This window comes from Anabas testudineus, chromosome 19, assembly GCF_900324465.2.
Source record: "Anabas testudineus chromosome 19, fAnaTes1.2, whole genome shotgun sequence".
In the NCBI taxonomy this organism is placed as follows: Eukaryota; Metazoa; Chordata; class Actinopteri; order Anabantiformes; family Anabantidae; genus Anabas; species Anabas testudineus.
Window position 1 is genome coordinate 11195473 of NC_046628.1, and position 16582 is coordinate 11212054.

The window sequence follows — 16582 nt, forward strand, 5'->3', positions numbered from 1 at the left end:
ATCATTAAACCTGTGATATCCAATTCCTTTTATTTTGACAGCATCTTTCTCTCTCTGTCTCCCAGTGTGCTCTGGAGAGCATCTCTTATTAAGATGGCTTCATCGTTTCATCTCTTTTCAAAGTCTGACCTGAATCTGTACACACGCTCAGAACCATGCTGGCATATTTTTGTCATCTTGTATCAAGCATCTTTAGACATCACAGCTTTAACTGTATGACGCAGGATTGCAGCAGTTAAGACACAGTATTTGGAGAAATCTAAATAAATAAGTGGAGCATTGTTTATTTATAGGCGTAGACGGTCTATGTGTTGTTCAAGTGCAGCGGGGGTTTTGGGCTCCACTTGTTTTAATGACCTCTATGATGTTAAATGTGCTGTGCATTAGACGTACTATAGGCGGAAAAGACCATAGCAGTGTTCTTTTATGTTTCAGCTCCTTAACTACAAATCCTAGTTATCAAAAAACAACTTACAAGCGAGGGACACAGAATTTACCGCAGCTATTTCTGTACAATATAAAATCTGTTTGTCAGCAGAGCTCATTCATATGTTCAGATGTTGATGCTGTCTCTTCCTCCTCCTCAGGGCCAAGGATGAGTCCAGTTGACGGAGTTGCCTCAGAAATCCAACATTTGGGAGGATGCTTCTGTGCCTGCGAACAGCTTCGACTGCCTCCACCAGGGTGAGTGCTTCTTGGATCATTAAGAAGGACAGTACCAGAGCTGCGGAGCGGCTGATTCCTCGAGCACAGTGGACGAGCACCTTGCCTACACAGACAAGAGATAAATTCACTCACGTCAGCTTCATCTGTGAGGCACTATATCTCATATAGTGTCATGTTTGTTTTGTTTTAATGGAGCTTTTCCAAATGTAAGGCTCGGATGTAACAGTCACATCATGGTGATTGTATTATAAAACGTGACACAAGCAGGAAGAAAACAGGAATTTCAATGTTTTTGGGTCTGAATCCTATTTAATTACATAAGTTTTCAGCTTGATGACACATTTTGTCCCATTTATTGCTTTACACTCTGATTCTAACGTGTTTCTTCTGTTCAAACGGACTCGTACCTCTCTGAATCATGGCACTGTGAATGAAATCCGCTGTCTCAGTGAAGAATGGGCTTAAATCAAAATCTTTACAGTCTGCTGCCTCTACTCCGTGATAGACTATGTTAATGTCTTTGTAGAAACATGGCCCAGTGTCAATGTGCTGGGGGCCATGTGCAGCGTTCACTATGTGTGTTATTCCCAGACTCACTAACAGGGTTTTATCCTGAGCTGCAGCCCTGTAAACGACACAAAACACGACCGTTTTTAGTGCTTCTTCTTATATGAGGACAGCTCTGTAAGCTTATGTTTGCATCAGTGACTCAAACATACACATTTTCTATTTGTTCCATCAGCTCGCCAAATACATACTTGTTTGCAGCAACAACTTCACAATCAGATCACCATATTGCAGTGGGGCCCTGAAGTGAGAATGTCACTTACGCGTTTCCGATGTAGAGGTTGGGCCAAACCTCATTGACAGCTCCAGCGGGGCGCCTGTTCTTCAGCAGAAGGCCGAGCAGATCGCAGGTGGGAGGTGTCTGATACTCTGGCTCCTCCTCTGGTCTCATATCTGTGAGTGTTGCCATGTAATTAACACAAATTGTATTAAACACTAAGAAAATTCAGCAGCTAACTTCATCGACAGAGTCAACTTTCCAACTGTTCCTGGGGGGAAACGTTTGAGAAGTTGATGCTGCTGCTCTGCTACTTTTCCCTCCCTTAGGGGCTTGGAAAGAAACAGAGCTAAACTCTAACCTTAATGGTGCAGCTCGCACTGTTTTCCATCTGAGCTGGATATCGAGGCTGTTCAGAGGCTGAGCCCTGCTGGCACAAGACAGCTGAAGATGCCAGATCTGGGCAGGAGCAGCGTGGACTATTTATTCCTCGGATCACTGTGACAGAAGCCAGACTGCTTGTGTTGTGACAACTTTAACTGCAAAACCACAGCAGTGCTTACAGTGTGAACAGTGAGTCAGCTCAAACCGTGCTAATCTCGACAAAATTTAGAGACTCAAACGTTCTAATTGAGAATCTTTTTTTAGTCATTTTATTTTTAAACTAATAATCGAAAACACTATCAATGTAGTGTAGCTACTACTCGACACTATCATCCCTAAAATATTAGAAACACATACAACACGGATTTTGCATGTTACTGGATTATAACCAAACCACAGAGTAGTAATAGTGGAGCTCTCTGGAGTTTTCTTGTGAACAAATGTTCAGTATTTTAAGTCACACGTGTCTAAAGTATTTCAAGAATGTCTGAGGTCTCAAGTGTCACATGTCAAGTCTTGTTCTTCCTGCATTAGTCGGTACATTACTGAACTTCTTTGATCATTACTGTCAGCTTCAGTCAGTGACTAGTGCGACACCAGTGGCAGAAATATATACCTCATCACCTGTATTATTCCAGCTGCTTGTGCTGTATCACTACTGCTGGTCAGAAACTCCTCAGAGTGACTTTATGCACTTCTGCTCAAGTGTAGTTTATTCTTGACTGTGGAAATAACAGCTGACAAACACTCTGACATGAGGGTCAGTTAGCATCCATTCTGTATTTACAATGGCTGTATTTATTGTAAAGTTATTCCTTAGTTTAAAATAATAATAGAGTAAAGTAAAATACACTGCCCGTCCAAAAAAAAGTCACAGACTAATATTTTGTTGAACCACCTTTAGATTTAATTACGGCACATGTTCACCGTGTCATCGTTTCAATAAGCTTCTGCAATGTCACAACGTTTATTCCCGTCCAGAGTTGTATTAATTTTTCACTAAGATCTCGTACTGATGATTGGAGAGTCGGACCACTGTGCATGTCTTCATCAGCACATCCCAAAGATTCTCAATGGGGTTAAGGTCTGGACTCTGTGGTGGCCAATCCATGTGTGAAAATGATGCATCATGCTCCCTGATCCACTCTTTCAGAATCTGAGCCGGATGAATCCTGACATTGTCATCTTAGAATATGCCCTTGACATCGGGGAAGAAAAAACTCCATTGATGGAATAACCTGGTCATTCAGTATATTCAGGTAGTCAGCTGACCTCATTCTTTAGACACATAACGTTGCTGAACCTAGACCTGACCAACTGCAGCAACCCCAGATCATAGCACTGCCCCCACAGGCTTGTACAGTAGGCACTAGGTGTGATGGGTGCATCACTTCTTCTGCCTTTCTTCTTACCCTGATGGAACAGGGTAAATCTGGACTCATCAAACCACATGACCTTCTACCTTTTGACAGTTCTTAACCCAGTTTTAGTAGTTTCATTAATCTACTTAGATATCTTCTTTGTTTGATTCATACCAATAATTTGACCGTTCTGAAACAGATTAACATATTTTCCACGACCACAGGAAGTGTCTTCAGACATGGTTGTTTAAGAAATGAGAAGCTACTCACTGCATCAGTATTTGCTCAGTTAAATTCAGGTGGTAGCTTTTTTTTTTTTTTTTTTTTTGGATGGGCAGTGTTATTACAATGTTATATAGTAGTGTGTCTACTTCATCTTTCCCCCCCAAAACAATATTTATCCTACAAGGAAAAGAGATATAAATTAACACAGTAATCCAAATTTTTGTCAAGTTCGCCCACTGACACTCCAGCTGCTCAACGAGCTCTGGCAGTGCAGCTTTTTGTCCAGCTCTCTGAGCTGCTCCAGGAAACCCTCATTCGGGGAGATGTTCCTTTTAGTGCCGACAGCTTTGATTGCATCCACCAGCGTCATGTTCTCATGGATCATCAGGTAGGCCAGGACCAAGGAGGATGAGCGGCTGAGACCCATCGCACAGTGGACAAGCACTTTACCTGTCAATCAGTGGAAACAAAACCTCAGCGTCACGTCATGAGGATCATTTCAAAGCTCAGCCATCCCTCACCAGCTCCGTGTCCACATTCACACCATGCAACAACTGGATTATTGTGGTGAATGTTATTCAGTCTAATTTGTTACTCCGCTGTGGATTAAAACCCATGCACATCACACAGAGTAGCACTTCTAACTCCTGACTATAAGTTTTCAACAATGTTGCAACAAATGTTTCTACACATGGTAATCCCTGGTTCCTTATCAGGCCTGAGGATTAGGGCGCAGAGGAGCGCGTAATTGAACTGTCTTGGCGTCTGTGTATTTCTGCCGGGGATTACTGTAGGCCCCGCCACACACTGGAGCCCCTGATCAGCCAGCATGTGAAGGAGGAGGCCTCAGCTTATTACTGTCATGTCAGATACTGACTTCACTTTGCATAACAGGCCAAGCAGACACAGGCCACAAACATAATTGTGTAATTTCCATGTCCAATAAAAGTGTTGCTTACAAATTACCGGAGCAATCCATTTAAAACCAATTTTCCTGGCCAAGGTCTGAGCTTATGAGAAGATTACCGTGGGGGAAAGATATTAGTTTGATATTATGTTTAGTGTTTGATTTGCATTTTAATGACTAATACAACTGGGGACTGCTGTAATGGGAATTGACTGACAAATGTTTTCGTATCTTGCCCCGAAGAAGAAAACGTCTTTCCCAAGTTAATGTGTAAAAATGACAAGAAACACCTTGAGCACACTGAGAGCTCCTCACCTGTGGGCAAAGCGTTCTTGATAAAGTTGGCCGCTGGGTAAAAGAAGGGACTTAAGTTAAATGATGGCATGTCAAAAGCTTCCACTCCATGATAAGTGATTTGGGTGTCTCTGTAGAAGCTGGGCCCTGTGTTCACGCTGAACTTCCCATGAGCAGCGTTAAGCACGTGGGTGATGTGGTGAGCCTGGAGTGTGCTCTTGTCTTTGGCTGCGTACCTAAATAGAAAAGCAGAATTATCTGTCATGGCAGATAAGTAAAAGAAAGATTTGTCAATAAGTTAAACCACAGATATCAAGAAAACGTAAGTGTGTGTGTGTGATTCTAAACTTCTTCTCGTCAGTGTCAGTAGAATTTCTACTGCTCCAGTCTCACATGTCTCCTATGTAGATCCTGGGATAAACCTCATCCAGATGGTTGCTGGTCCCTTTCTTCGTCCACATCAGCCGATGCAGCTCTGAAGCCAAGGGGGTCTCATACCTGCAGCTTGCCCCCTCGGGGCTTGCCAAGCAGCTGAACCCTCTGGGCATGTTTGGATGCTCCACGTCTTCCTTTGTAAGCTGTCACAGAGAAGTACGACACGCACAGCTTAGTTGAGCTGAGCTTCGAAATGTCACAGCAGTGATCCCGTGACATTTTGAAACACACCGAGTCGATAAGTTAAAACGCTACTTCACTTTGCTAATTTACAGTTTAAGAAAAAAAATGGTTTCAAGCACTTTTTTGAATGTTGAATAACTCCACTGGTAACTTCAAGCAGACTTAATTGAAGTAAAGGTATCATCTTGAGTAACACATAGCAATACAATGAGAGATTAGCTTGAGGATTGTTAATTAGCACTTCAGTTATACATACATTTAAATATAGACGGCAATCTTACTAATAAATACACTCAGAGGACATATACTATAAAGTGACCTTGTCATGCTCTTATTATCTTATCTGCAGTTAACAATTCAGTAGCACTGTAGATTTATTTATCTCCAAAGATACAGAAAATTGGTATTCAAGGCTTATAAACATTTGCTTTTCATTTCCTGTAGGCAAATACCTGGGACTTTACAATTTACACACTGCGCTTTAGAGAGACTTACACTATGCATACTGTATACATTACCATCCATTTAGGCATCTGTGTGCTTGTGCTCCAGGCTGCGAAGGCACACCAACGTATATGTATTGTGATGGTAAAGAAACTGATGGAAGCTCAGCCTCTTATTTGCATTCTGTTGGTGTGTGGACACATAATGTGGCGCTCAGCGTTTGGAGACTTATTGTCGTGTCCACGGGGATGAGTCATTGAGACCAAATCTGTTTCAGTGACCTTTTGTTAAGCTGCTGTGGCATATGGAGGTGCACTTAAACATCATGATGGCTTTATCCTTCTCTGCATGTGCATGTGTCTCGCTAAGAGCATGTGTATGCAAGAAAAGCTTCATGTGACCCCGCTTTTGGTGCATGCATATGAGTGTGTGAGTCTTGGAAGCAGAGTAAAGTGCGTCTTTGCACAAGTACAACATGGGCCCAGAGTACCTGGAGGCTCTTCTTTCTCCTCATTGATCTATAAGTACAACCCTTCCCTCCCTCCCACAGTCAGGGCAGAGAACTGATTTCCCTGGTGCACATGTTGAGCTGCAGTGCTGCTTTCATAGCCTCCCCCTTAGGCTAACCTGTCCTTCCTGCTCTACTTCTGTGTAATTAAAGATACTATGTATGGGAAAGTGCCCACAGTTAACATGGAGGGCAAATAAAAATGGCTTTTTACCTCCTTCGGGCTTCTTCTTAGTGGTTTTTATGAATTAAACGTCCCCCTTTAGTTGTTCAGATGTGGTTCTTCTGCATTTGTGAGCAAATTAATAAAAGAAGAAACTATTATTATTCATTGGGGAATCATTACAGCATGTAGTCACTTGACAAATATGTTTACCTTGAAATCAAAGATGCACAGTACAAAAAACACATGCACTGAAGTTTAATATTCTAATTATACCCTTTTTGTACCGTACATACTAGAACTACAACACGGACATTTGTAAGAACACACTGTTAGTCACTTGCCTTGGTTGTAAACGTTGCTTTTCAAGGTCTCTCTGTACAAGAGGTACATGTAGGTCGACAACACAACTGTCTGCGTTCTCTTTGGTAATCTACCCTGCAACCTTTTTTTCTATTTTAACATCTGAATCTCAGCCCAAAATAATCCTGGCATCATCTTCTGCATTCCTTAAAGGTTATCCGAGCTGCCAGCACAGGAGGGAGGATAGGGACGCAGCTTTTTCAATAGCAAGAGAATTAGATCACTGCTGCTGTACGTGAGCTTAAATCAAACAATATTTACTGAGATTCTTCTCCACCGCAAAATGTGTTTAAATCAAAGCAAATGTATTTTGATCAGGTCAGGAGTTTCTTTACTTTATAACATGAAGATCACTTAGTGTGAGTAAAACAGTATTTAAAGAAGCATTATACACATGTAGAAAGGTAAACATATGTACAAAGCTTTATTTTTATCATGTAGTTCAGTATTTTTTGTACCCGAATGCGATATCCACAGATGAAACCACTATTTATTATGACTCTAGAAATACAAATCATGTCATATACAGTAATTCAATGTAGTTTGTCAGACATTGCTGTTTATCGTGCTATGTGGAGGTGATATTTGTGATTAACTTTTCTGTTTCAATGTTAACAAGAACATCGTCTCGTTGTACAATGGTGAACGGCTCAAGCAGCTTGATGAATGCACCAAAGGACACTGTGAAAAACTGATGGGTTGGTCTGGTTAACAGAGACACATGCTGTAGATTGATTCCCATGTTGAGTTTGAATGCTGACTTGCAGAAACAGTTTATATCTTTTTTTTTTTCTTTTTTTTTTGTAAAACATTTTCCACAAGACATTTTGGTCCAATCTAGTGTGAAACAAACTGAGGCGCTGATGAAAAAGAATGAGAGCTGGAGACATAATTGAAGACACGAAGAGTCATAGAAATCTCAACCAGCATTCTTGTCTCTGTTGTCACTTCACATTACGTTTGCACCTAAACTACAACCAAACTGTGTTTTTATTAAGACATTATTTGTTTTTAGCTTCACTGCCTTGAAAAACATCCACGGCCGTGTTAGCGGGTCCATGAGGAGGTATTGGCAGCTCATTAGAAATGAGATGAAACAATTAAATTGGAACATCATGGAGCATGAATGCTAAAATGTTTAAGCATACCCTACTCTTCTCCTTATTACAGAATCTGACACGTTTTCTTTTTCCTTGTCAGCTGAAGATCCAGATCCAACAGCAAAGCCAGGAAATTCCTGTTGGGGTAGATGGCTCTCTTCTGGATCAATTTCTGTAAAGCCTGTTTGAGCGGGAGCTGATGGTAGATCATGAGGTACGCTAAGACCAAGGTCGATGACCGGCTCATTCCCATGATGCAGTGCACCAGAACTTTCCCTGAAGTAAAGATAAGATGAGGGGAGAAAAAGAAAAGGGAGGATTAGTGAGAGGCCTCCGTTTTATTAATATCATACATGACTGACTGTCTCATGCTGTGGCCTTTCTTTTTATCCTGCTGGGAGCTAAAAATAGTTCCCACAATTCACTGCCTTTGTTCATTTAAGGTCCCTTTGCAGACTGGGCCCAACTGTCTCTTTAATCCCAATTCGTCCTCTACTTGATAGCTTCTTTGAAAGGGACCATGGCCACATTATAGACTTAAATTCTGCAAGGTAAGACCCTTATTATTCCTCCTGGCTGAAAATACTCTTATTACAAATTGTGTTCCATTGTGGCGATAGGTGACATTGAAAGGACAGCATGATGGGAGAAGTTGAGTGGATAAGTTTATTAAGGATTTATGGAGTGAAATTGTAAAAAATGGTCGTATTTTGGAATAAAATTACTCCATCTTTATAGCTACTGAGTTATATTAACAAAAGTCACTGTGCAGAAAATGTATGTGAAAAGGAAGCCATGAGGAGTCTTACCATCCGGTGACTTCAGCGCTTTATGAATGAACTCAGCTGCCGGGTGGAAATAAACATCCAGATCAAAGTGTGTCGAGTCATCTGCTGGAATGCCACAATACACAAAGTCGCTGCCATAAAAGCTTTGGTTCCCTATGCTGCCTCGCTTGGAGTGAGCAGCATTTAATACATGAGTTATACCTAATTTCAGCAAGGCAGCCTTGTTTTGGGCTACTGCCCTAACAAAACAAAGAAACAGAAAGAGGTTCAAGACTTGTGAGCGCTAAGCATCACAACACAGTGTTTTAAGGTGATATATTTGTTAGGAGCTACATAAAAGATAAATTAAATGAAACAGTTTAACATTAAAATTAGCAGACTTTGTTTTTCCTTGCAAGGCACACCCATTAATTTAAAATAAAGTGTATACTTACACGTTGCCTATATATATGTTTGGCCAGACCTCGTCAATCTGACTGAGATGCAGTCTGCATGAGTCCAAAACCTTTTGCAGATCCTTCACAGTGAGATATTCTTTTCTCTTGCTTTTCCAGGCTGACATTTTAGGTTGAAATCCCCCGTCTTGGATCGATTACTGGTCCAAAGGTTTGCTGTATTAAAGCAATTCCCATGTACTCCGGCTCAGGGTGATCTGTACAAGCAGGTGTTTATCTGCTGTCACTGGACACTTACCCAATTTAGTGCTTAACCTAGCGTGTAGTCGTACTTGTGCACAGGGCAGACCAACAACAGTGCAGCCAATGCTCTGCTTTTCACACCACTGTGGGACTGTAACTTAATAGGCCTCAAACAGAGATTAATCATTCCATAAAACGGTGATAATCGGATGGAACCATGGACAAAATGTTGAATGCTGTGTAATGCAGCATTGATGGAACAGAAATACTATAACAGTATCATGAAGCTACTTTACTGCTCTGACATCGACATCTCGTGAAAGCAAATTGGATGAAAAGGGAAAAATTAAGCTTGGCCGTGGGCTGCACATGACATCAAGTGTTGCTTTTAACCCTGCTATTATGATGCAGGTCAGTTTTACCCATCTACGCTTTTAAATGAAAGAAAAACATAATTAACCTCTTAAAATGTGACTTTTTTCATTTAGAGTCACAAATAAGTATTTAAAATGTGGCATCATGATGTATTACAGAATGCCAGTGCTGATATTCTATACAAAATAATTTATTAAAAGTCTCTGGGTCATTTCTGACCTAAAGACAGTTATTGATTGATATTTTAATTTCTGCTTCTGTTTATTACTACACTAGTGTGTGTGGATAACACTAGGACGATTCATAACTGCTGGTGAACATGTGTAGTTGTGTTGATTCTGTGTGTGAGGAGGCATGGTAAATGTTGTAAGCTCTTTTTTTTATAAAAGAGATGCTAACAATGAGCTCAAGCAGATTGATCAGGCAATAAGCATTATCTATTAGTTTGGAGTCCATCACAAATATTGAGAATGATGTTTATCAACTGTTAATATTATGGGTTTTCTCGAAATTGGAAATTGGAAATTGGAAATTTACTATTTAATTTTACAAATGCATATCATCAGAAAAACTAGAAGCTGCTGGGAATGCACTCTGTGTCAGTGTGGCTAAGGCTTCAGATGTATTTTTTCTACTACAAGTCTTAAAATGTATTCTTGATAAGACAGAGTTGATTACTCTGATGTACTGTATTAATACATACATCAATATCTTGTAAAAAAGCAGCATAAAAACCATCAAACACTGCAGCAGAGTCAAACTAATGGACTAAAGGCAAAAGACAGAATCTCCCTCCACTGGCAGATACTGAATACTTCATTTGTGAAGTGTACTCAGGGTGTCTTGTGTAGTTTTATATCCAAAGCACGAAGCTGTTTGAGGAATCCTGTGTTTGGGAAAATCCATCTGCGCTCTTTGACCTTACTGATGGCATCCAGCAGGGTGTAATGGTGGTGGATCATAAGGTAGGCCAGGACGAGGGAGGCAGACCTGCTCACTCCGACTGCACAGTGCACAAAAACCCGAGCTGGTGAAGAGTGAAAGAGAGCATTACAATGAACATTAAGCATGAGCTGAATGTGTGAGTTACGTGCAGAGAGAACTGCACAGTTTGACATAAAGTTGAGTGACGTTAAAGCAACACGATGGGTATTTACCACCAGCCGTGTCAAGTGCATTCTGAATAAACTCAGCAGAGGGAAAGAAATAGCAAGAGAGGTCAAAGGATGGTGAGTCATCTGCAGGCACTCCATAATAATCCACAGTGGATCCATAGAAGTCATGACTCCCCTGACAGTGCATCCTCCCATGAGCTGCATTCAGAACATGAGTGATACCCAGCTTCCACAGACAGTAGCGATCATTGGCTACTGACCTGTGTACAAAGGAATCATGAATTATAATAACAAATCATATAATGAGCAAGCAAAGAATAGATTCTTACTGCTGTGTAAGCTGTCAAGAGTATGCCATATACTTACATGTCGCCAATAAAGAGGTTAGGCCAAACTTCATCCACATGATTGCCAAATCTTTTTCCTCCATACAAAACTTTCACTATGTCTTTTACAGATGGAGTAGAAACTGTTTTATACTCTTGAATATTATTCATAGTCGACCGCATGCACATGTATAGTTGTCTACATAACTAAATGCAACTAGTGTGATTTCCTGCTCACATTTATTTTCAAACTGTGTTGAGGCTTTACTACAACCATGTTGGTATTGACAAGGACAGGTGTGCTCAGTCTAAAATTAAAACAGTGACCTATATTCTACATGTTGGTCAACCTCACACTGTAAATCCTCATGAGCATGCATTTAATGTTTATATGCTCATTATGTGGTCTGTAACTGCAAGATTTAAGAAGATTTAGTCATAACAGCCCCCAGTGCTGCTGGATTGAGTACATCCTTTTCACCAGTAGGTGGATGTGAGCAGCTACAACCACAAAACCACCTAGCTCCAAATTCCCTTGCGCAGCTATTCTGGACATGACGGCGTTGCGCTGTCAACAATGCCACAATGCTAACCAGCGTCCAGCCACTGAAGAAAGGGAGAAATGGTTTTCAGCAAACCCGTGTTGTCGCAGGAGACGCTAATACGAATTCCTCCGGTTCTTTTGAGATGCCATTTAGTGAGGTAGCTGAATAATTACGTTCCCGTGTTGTCTTCTGTTACAGCTCAGTCCAGGTGAGTGACAGTAAGGCTGGCACTTAGCTTGCTAGCTATCGTTAGCTTGAACTGAATTAGCCTCCTGCAGAGGGTTTTTGTTATAGATAGTATGAATAATATAGATAATATAGGTTTGGTTTGTGTTGAGCACAGCTATAGTTGTTCTTACAGACAACTCCAGTTACCAGGTTGACTTGCTACATTACACGATGCTAAAGTAAAACACTTACCTCATGGGCCCACCTCATTTAGAGTCAGTGGTTTTACTGACCATCTATAAGGAGACAGGCTTTGTCCATCATATTATCATATTATTTAATTCCATAGCAGCTACAGATGATAACATTGTTTAATGTTCTGGATTTTCTTGGCAATCACTCACTTTACAGACAAGGTTTGATTTCACTGACACTTACATGGGGTTTATTTAATTTAGTGTGTAGGATGGTGTTTGGTAATAATATGATTTTGATGATTAAATGACATTATCCAGGGCTAGCCTAAAGGTTTAAAGTCACTCTTCAGCCTGATGAGTATGGCTGCTCCCTCACCTAGTTTAAGGTGGGGTTTCTACTGTGCAGACTTCTTGTCAGTTCTTATCCGTGCATATCTCATGTTTATTCAGGCTATGAGTGCTCAGCCAACCTGTTAGGCTCTACAACAGTCTGAAACTTGTTTATCGCTCATCATTTTGTTGCAAAGTGAAATGTTCTCTATGCTGCAGTCTTCTGCTGTTTGTCTGGATTTAGTATTGCTGATTCAGTGGAAATAAAGTGTCAGTGAAAGTGCCTACTTCTCCTTAAAATGCCTTTGTTTGTTGTTAGGAAGTCAGTAAGATATTCACTGTAGGGTAGAGGATACTTGTCGGAGCTGCGCTTAGAAAGTTTTATGTTCTTTTCTCCAGGCTTCAAATAGGAAATGACCCAACTGAGTGTCCGTCGCTGGACGCCCAAACATGTGGCCAGGTGGCTGAAGGAAGAGGGCTTCTGTGACTATGTGGACCTGTTGTGTTACAAGCACAGACTGGACGGCACCAGTCTGCTCGCCCTCAGCGAGTATGACCTCCGTTCACCACCCCTGGAGCTCAAGGTGCTGGGAGACATCAAGCGGCTGATGGTGTCAATTCGCAAACTGCAGAAACAGAACATTGATGTGATGGAGGAGTTAGGTCTTCCCTTTGATGGTCACTCTCCTACGGGCTCTGGAGGCAGTTTGGACTGGCTGTGTAATGGAGACCCAGGCAGAGACTGTGACAGCACTGACACAGCACCGGTGGGAGAGGAGTACCACCAGTATACTAATGGAAAGTACAAGCAGCAGACAAGACGTTTGGACCCAGAGTACTGGAAGACAGTGCTAAGCTCTGTCTATGTGGTGTTTGTGTTTGGGTTCACTTCCTTTGTCATGGTCATAGTGCATGAGAGGGTGCCTGACATGCGCACATACCCTCCACTGCCAGATATTTTCCTAGACAGGTGGGTGTGTGACAGCTCATATTTAGTTTAAGACACTGCTTAATCTTGTTTTCTGACCTGTGCCTTAAAAACATCTAAAACATTAGTCAGCTGTTAAGTGCCAAAGAAATATATTTTTATCAGCTGTCAGAATCTCACACCAGATGGTGGACAATATATCTGCTCTACTTCCTTGGAGCATGTTTCTATAATTGTCCTTGCATATTCCTGATGGGCTAGCTTTGATTCAAAGAGGTCTTTGAGAATTTTTTTAAAGTGACCTACTTTGTAGTCTTACATATTGTTTATGACCACATTTGAGCTTTTTATGGAAAGTTTTAGCATACTGGGAGAGCTGGTTTCAGGGAATTCCAGTGTCATGAAACATGCTTAGGCAAGTTATTCAGGCTTGTTACAAATCTCACTTTTATCTTACTAGTTTAGTAATAATATTTTAGAGAGATGGCAAGAAGTGAGGAGAGGGATATGCGTGGTTGGCCCTGTAAACACTGAGCCACTAGGACACCCAAATATGTCAGCACGGATTAACTGTGGCGTTTGTCAGTTAACCTATAAAATGGTAAAATCATTTCACGTTTATTGAATCTCATCAACCGAATGACAAATGCTGAGTCTACAACAGTAAAAACATTCCCATATTAATTTATTAAATAAGTCCACATGCTGTGATTAAAGCAGTTCATAGCTACAGATTTATTTTCTGTTGAATTAATTGATTTGCTGTTTTAGCACTGGTGTATTTTTCCCTTTTTAACAGTGTGCCTAGAATACCGTGGGCCTTTGCCATGGCTGAAGCGTGCGGAGTGATCCTCTGCAACATCTGGCTGCTTGTTCTGCTGCTCCATAAACACAGGTAACATATGGACAGACTTTCCCCTCATTACAGTTGTCACTGAAGTGATTTTTCTACATTACCTGCAGCATGTCCGTTAAATAAATGACCCAGGATAACTATTTCTCATGACTTGCAGGTCCATCCTCTTGCGGCGCATGTGCAGCCTCATGGGGACGGTATTCATGCTGCGCTGTATCACCATGTTTGTCACCTCCCTCTCTGTGCCAGGACAGCACCTGCAGTGCTCAGGAAAGGTAACACACTCATGGGTTTTGCATTTATCATAATGCAAACACTACAGCTCTGCCTGGTTTCAAAGAGCAAAATGAACAGTTTCACGTTCCTCTTGCTAGATGTATGGTGACATGTGGGCCAAACTGCAGCGGGCTGTGGCCATCTGGAGTGGCTTCGGGATGACCCTGACCGGCGTGCATACATGTGGTGACTACATGTTCAGTGGCCACACGGTAGTCCTCACCATGCTCAACTTCTTTGTCACAGAGTGTGAGTAGTTTTCACATTAAGTGTATACTTACAGTACATTTTGTGACACAAGATTTTACACCACCAAACACACTGAAATGTTTTTACTTTATATAAAGACTTAAAGACTGGCCTTTACAATGTAAATGCCAGAATTTATTCATTTCTGAATATCAAGAGGAATTATGAGCTCTTAGTAAAAACTATGATGTCAGAGGGTTAAAATACTAAGTTAATGGGAAGAGAGCTAGAGGAAGATGCCATAAATTGGGAACACTGTCCCTTTGTTGCCCCCCAGTGTCTTTTATTGGTAAAGCAACTGAAAATAAAATAAAAAAAAAAATTGAAACTTAGCTGGAGATAAATATTCTGCCACACAAAAAATATACTATATTTCTGGGTGGTGTAGTGTACTTGTAAATTCAGATTTAAATTAAAGCTGATTCTTCTCCACAGACACTCCCCGAAGCTGGAACTTTATTCACACGTTGTCCTGGGTCCTCAATCTCTTTGGCATCTTCTTCATCCTGGCGGCACACGAACACTACTCCATCGATGTTTTTATAGCCTTCTACATCACCACCAGGCTCTTCCTGTACTACCACACTCTAGCCAACACCCGGGCCTATCAGCAGAGTCGAAGAGCCCGCATCTGGTTCCCCATGTTCTCTTTCTTCGAGTGCAATGTCAACGGGCCGGTCCCCAACGAGTACTGCTGGCCCTTCTCTAGACCTGCTGTGATGAGAAGGCTGATTAGGTAATGAACAGCAGGGTGCATCAGCAGTACTGTCAGATACTCCTTAGCCTGTGCTGTTTCATCTGCTTTGTGAAGTTGCCAACTAAGACTGTGTAGGTGATATCCTCATCAACAAAGACGACCAATGTGATCCTGTCACAGAGCCATACCTTCTTATATTCTGGGACTTAGATTCCAACCTGCTTCCCCTGTCACTATTTTTTATCTGGATTAGACAAAATCCAGCAAACCCTGCAGAGTTTCTAAAACCCCTATTAATATGCTTTGCTTCATTTGAAAACTACACACAGGGAAGTTATGTCTCATTGATTGGTTTCTCAGTTTGCCTCTAAAGCAATATCATTTTATCTAGCATAAAAACATATAAGCAGAGTTTTTCAGTACCCTACAAATTAACAAAATGAACCCCGCGTGATTAAAGGAAGCCACATTAAGAAAAGTCTCAGGCAGCAGTACTTATCTTAGTAGTTTACCATTTCCTGTGCAGTAAAAATACCTAGTTGTTATTTTGTCTCATAGACCACTGTTAAAGCAATATGTGAAGATCTACCTTACACTAATGCTTTTTCTGTATATACATTTTTTTTATCATGTCAAGAAGTTTGTTATGAACGTATTTTACATTCCTGTTTGCACTACGTTATTAGGTGCTGACTGAAAAACCCACAGCTTATTGTAAGATAAACTACGACTACATCTCCTCCTTTTGTTATATTGTTCACATAACCTGCCTACCTAACCTAAAATCAGCCAAAAGTTTGGAACTAAAGTATTTGTTTCTTTTTTTCCAGCTGTCTTAAATATAAATCAGTTTGCCAATTACCATGAGTGTTAAAGTTCCTCTGTATAGAAACGTCCCAAATCATGTTTACGGTTTAGTTGTACAGTGCTTTTAATAAATTAATTTTATCATAGAGTGTAAATGAGCAGGCTAAAATACAATTTGACCTTTCTCTGATAGTAATCTGTAGTAACAATGCTTTAAAATGACACTTCAATTTGTATACATTTGTTTATATTAATTTATTTCATTTTGTAAATGTTGATAGGTATTTTTATATTTCACATACAAAGTTACAGCAACGTGCAGATGGATAAATTTGTTTACAGTTGCTCTTAACTGTTTATCTGAAACACAGTGTGCTATTTAATTGTAATGTTCATTTCCATCATTAAAGACTTTAAAGAGCTAAATGAAATGAAAGACTTGTTTCTTACCTACACGTGTGTATTGTCTG

At 40.7% G+C, this 16582-nt stretch overlaps 5 protein-coding genes across 6 annotated transcripts; 1 reads left to right on the top strand and 4 right to left on the bottom strand.

Annotated features, from left to right (window-relative positions):
* Window positions 1-24: 24 nt before the first annotated feature.
* LOC113155892 (dual specificity phosphatase DUPD1-like) lies at window positions 25-1940 on the bottom strand. 2 transcript variants are annotated; one of them, XM_026350620.1, is made up of 4 exons: window positions 1812-1940; window positions 1497-1626; window positions 1074-1291; window positions 25-769 (listed from the first exon to the last, which is right to left on the bottom strand). In XM_026350620.1, exons 2-4 carry the CDS (start codon window positions 1622-1624, stop codon window positions 546-548), a joined length of 570 nt encoding a protein of 189 aa, XP_026206405.1. In that variant the 5' UTR covers window positions 1625-1626; window positions 1812-1940; the 3' UTR covers window positions 25-545. The 2 variants fall into 2 exon arrangements, with proteins under 2 accessions (XP_026206405.1, XP_026206403.1); XM_026350618.1 differs by lacking the exon at window positions 1812-1940 and having other exon boundaries at window positions 1497-1706.
* A 1686-nt stretch (window positions 1941-3626) lies between these two features.
* LOC113155964 (dual specificity phosphatase DUPD1-like) lies at window positions 3627-5169 on the bottom strand. The gene is made up of 3 exons (XM_026350729.1): window positions 5015-5169; window positions 4643-4857; window positions 3627-3870 (listed from the first exon to the last, which is right to left on the bottom strand). Exons 1-3 carry the CDS (start codon window positions 5167-5169, stop codon window positions 3644-3646), a joined length of 597 nt encoding a protein of 198 aa, XP_026206514.1. The 3' UTR covers window positions 3627-3643.
* Window positions 5170-7151: 1982 nt separating this feature from the next.
* LOC113155965 (dual specificity protein phosphatase 13-like) lies at window positions 7152-9301 on the bottom strand. The gene is made up of 3 exons (XM_026350730.1): window positions 9040-9301; window positions 8627-8844; window positions 7152-8093 (listed from the first exon to the last, which is right to left on the bottom strand). Exons 1-3 carry the CDS (start codon window positions 9165-9167, stop codon window positions 7882-7884), a joined length of 558 nt encoding a protein of 185 aa, XP_026206515.1. The 5' UTR covers window positions 9168-9301; the 3' UTR covers window positions 7152-7881.
* A 1098-nt stretch (window positions 9302-10399) lies between these two features.
* Window positions 10400-11242, bottom strand: LOC113155966 (dual specificity protein phosphatase 13). Its single transcript, XM_026350731.1, has 3 exons — window positions 11100-11242; window positions 10776-10993; window positions 10400-10645 (listed from the first exon to the last, which is right to left on the bottom strand). Exons 1-3 carry the CDS (start codon window positions 11240-11242, stop codon window positions 10452-10454), a joined length of 555 nt encoding a protein of 184 aa, XP_026206516.1. The 3' UTR covers window positions 10400-10451.
* A 363-nt stretch (window positions 11243-11605) lies between these two features.
* On the top strand, window positions 11606-16528 carry samd8 (sterile alpha motif domain containing 8). Its single transcript, XM_026352218.1, has 6 exons — window positions 11606-11812; window positions 12699-13269; window positions 14027-14122; window positions 14241-14358; window positions 14458-14608; window positions 15044-16528. Exons 2-6 carry the CDS (start codon window positions 12713-12715, stop codon window positions 15346-15348), a joined length of 1227 nt encoding a protein of 408 aa, XP_026208003.1. The 5' UTR covers window positions 11606-11812; window positions 12699-12712; the 3' UTR covers window positions 15349-16528.
* Window positions 16529-16582: the final 54 nt, after the last annotated feature.

What these genes read in the sequence shown, in the direction of transcription:
- LOC113155892 (XM_026350618.1), bottom strand. Translation starts at nt 1,642, where the DNA reads ATGGCAACACTCACAGATATGAGACCAGAGGAGGAGCCAGAGTATCAG. An exon ending in AACCTCTACATCGGAAACGC is followed by an intron (nt 1,292 to 1,496) that starts GTAAGTGACATT and finishes TGTCGTTTACAG; the next exon opens with GGCTGCAGCTCAGGATAAAA. An exon ending in CAGTGCCATGATTCAGAGAG is followed by an intron (nt 770 to 1,073) that starts GTACGAGTCCGT and finishes TTGTCTGTGTAG; the next exon opens with GCAAGGTGCTCGTCCACTGT.
- LOC113155964 (XM_026350729.1), bottom strand. Translation starts at nt 5,169, where the DNA reads ATGCCCAGAGGGTTCAGCTGCTTGGCAAGCCCCGAGGGGGCAAGCTGC. An exon ending in AGGATCTACATAGGAGACAT is followed by an intron (nt 4,858 to 5,014) that starts GTGAGACTGGAG and finishes TTTTCTATTTAG; the next exon opens with GTACGCAGCCAAAGACAAGA. An exon ending in CAAGAACGCTTTGCCCACAG is followed by an intron (nt 3,871 to 4,642) that starts GTGAGGAGCTCT and finishes ACTGATTGACAG; the next exon opens with GTAAAGTGCTTGTCCACTGT.
- LOC113155965 (XM_026350730.1), bottom strand. Translation starts at nt 9,167, where the DNA reads ATGTCAGCCTGGAAAAGCAAGAGAAAAGAATATCTCACTGTGAAGGAT. An exon ending in AACATATATATAGGCAACGT is followed by an intron (nt 8,845 to 9,039) that starts GTAAGTATACAC and finishes TTGTTTTGTTAG; the next exon opens with GGCAGTAGCCCAAAACAAGG. An exon ending in AGCGCTGAAGTCACCGGATG is followed by an intron (nt 8,094 to 8,626) that starts GTAAGACTCCTC and finishes TCTTTACTTCAG; the next exon opens with GGAAAGTTCTGGTGCACTGC.
- LOC113155966 (XM_026350731.1), bottom strand. Translation starts at nt 11,242, where the DNA reads ATGCGGTCGACTATGAATAATATTCAAGAGTATAAAACAGTTTCTACT. An exon ending in AACCTCTTTATTGGCGACAT is followed by an intron (nt 10,994 to 11,099) that starts GTAAGTATATGG and finishes CTTTGTACACAG; the next exon opens with GTCAGTAGCCAATGATCGCT. An exon ending in TGCACTTGACACGGCTGGTG is followed by an intron (nt 10,646 to 10,775) that starts GTAAATACCCAT and finishes ACTCTTCACCAG; the next exon opens with CTCGGGTTTTTGTGCACTGT.
- samd8 (XM_026352218.1), top strand. Translation starts at nt 12,713, where the DNA reads ATGACCCAACTGAGTGTCCGTCGCTGGACGCCCAAACATGTGGCCAGG. An exon ending in CCAGATATTTTCCTAGACAG is followed by an intron (nt 13,270 to 14,026) that starts GTGGGTGTGTGA and finishes CCTTTTTAACAG; the next exon opens with TGTGCCTAGAATACCGTGGG. An exon ending in CTGCTGCTCCATAAACACAG is followed by an intron (nt 14,123 to 14,240) that starts GTAACATATGGA and finishes CATGACTTGCAG; the next exon opens with GTCCATCCTCTTGCGGCGCA.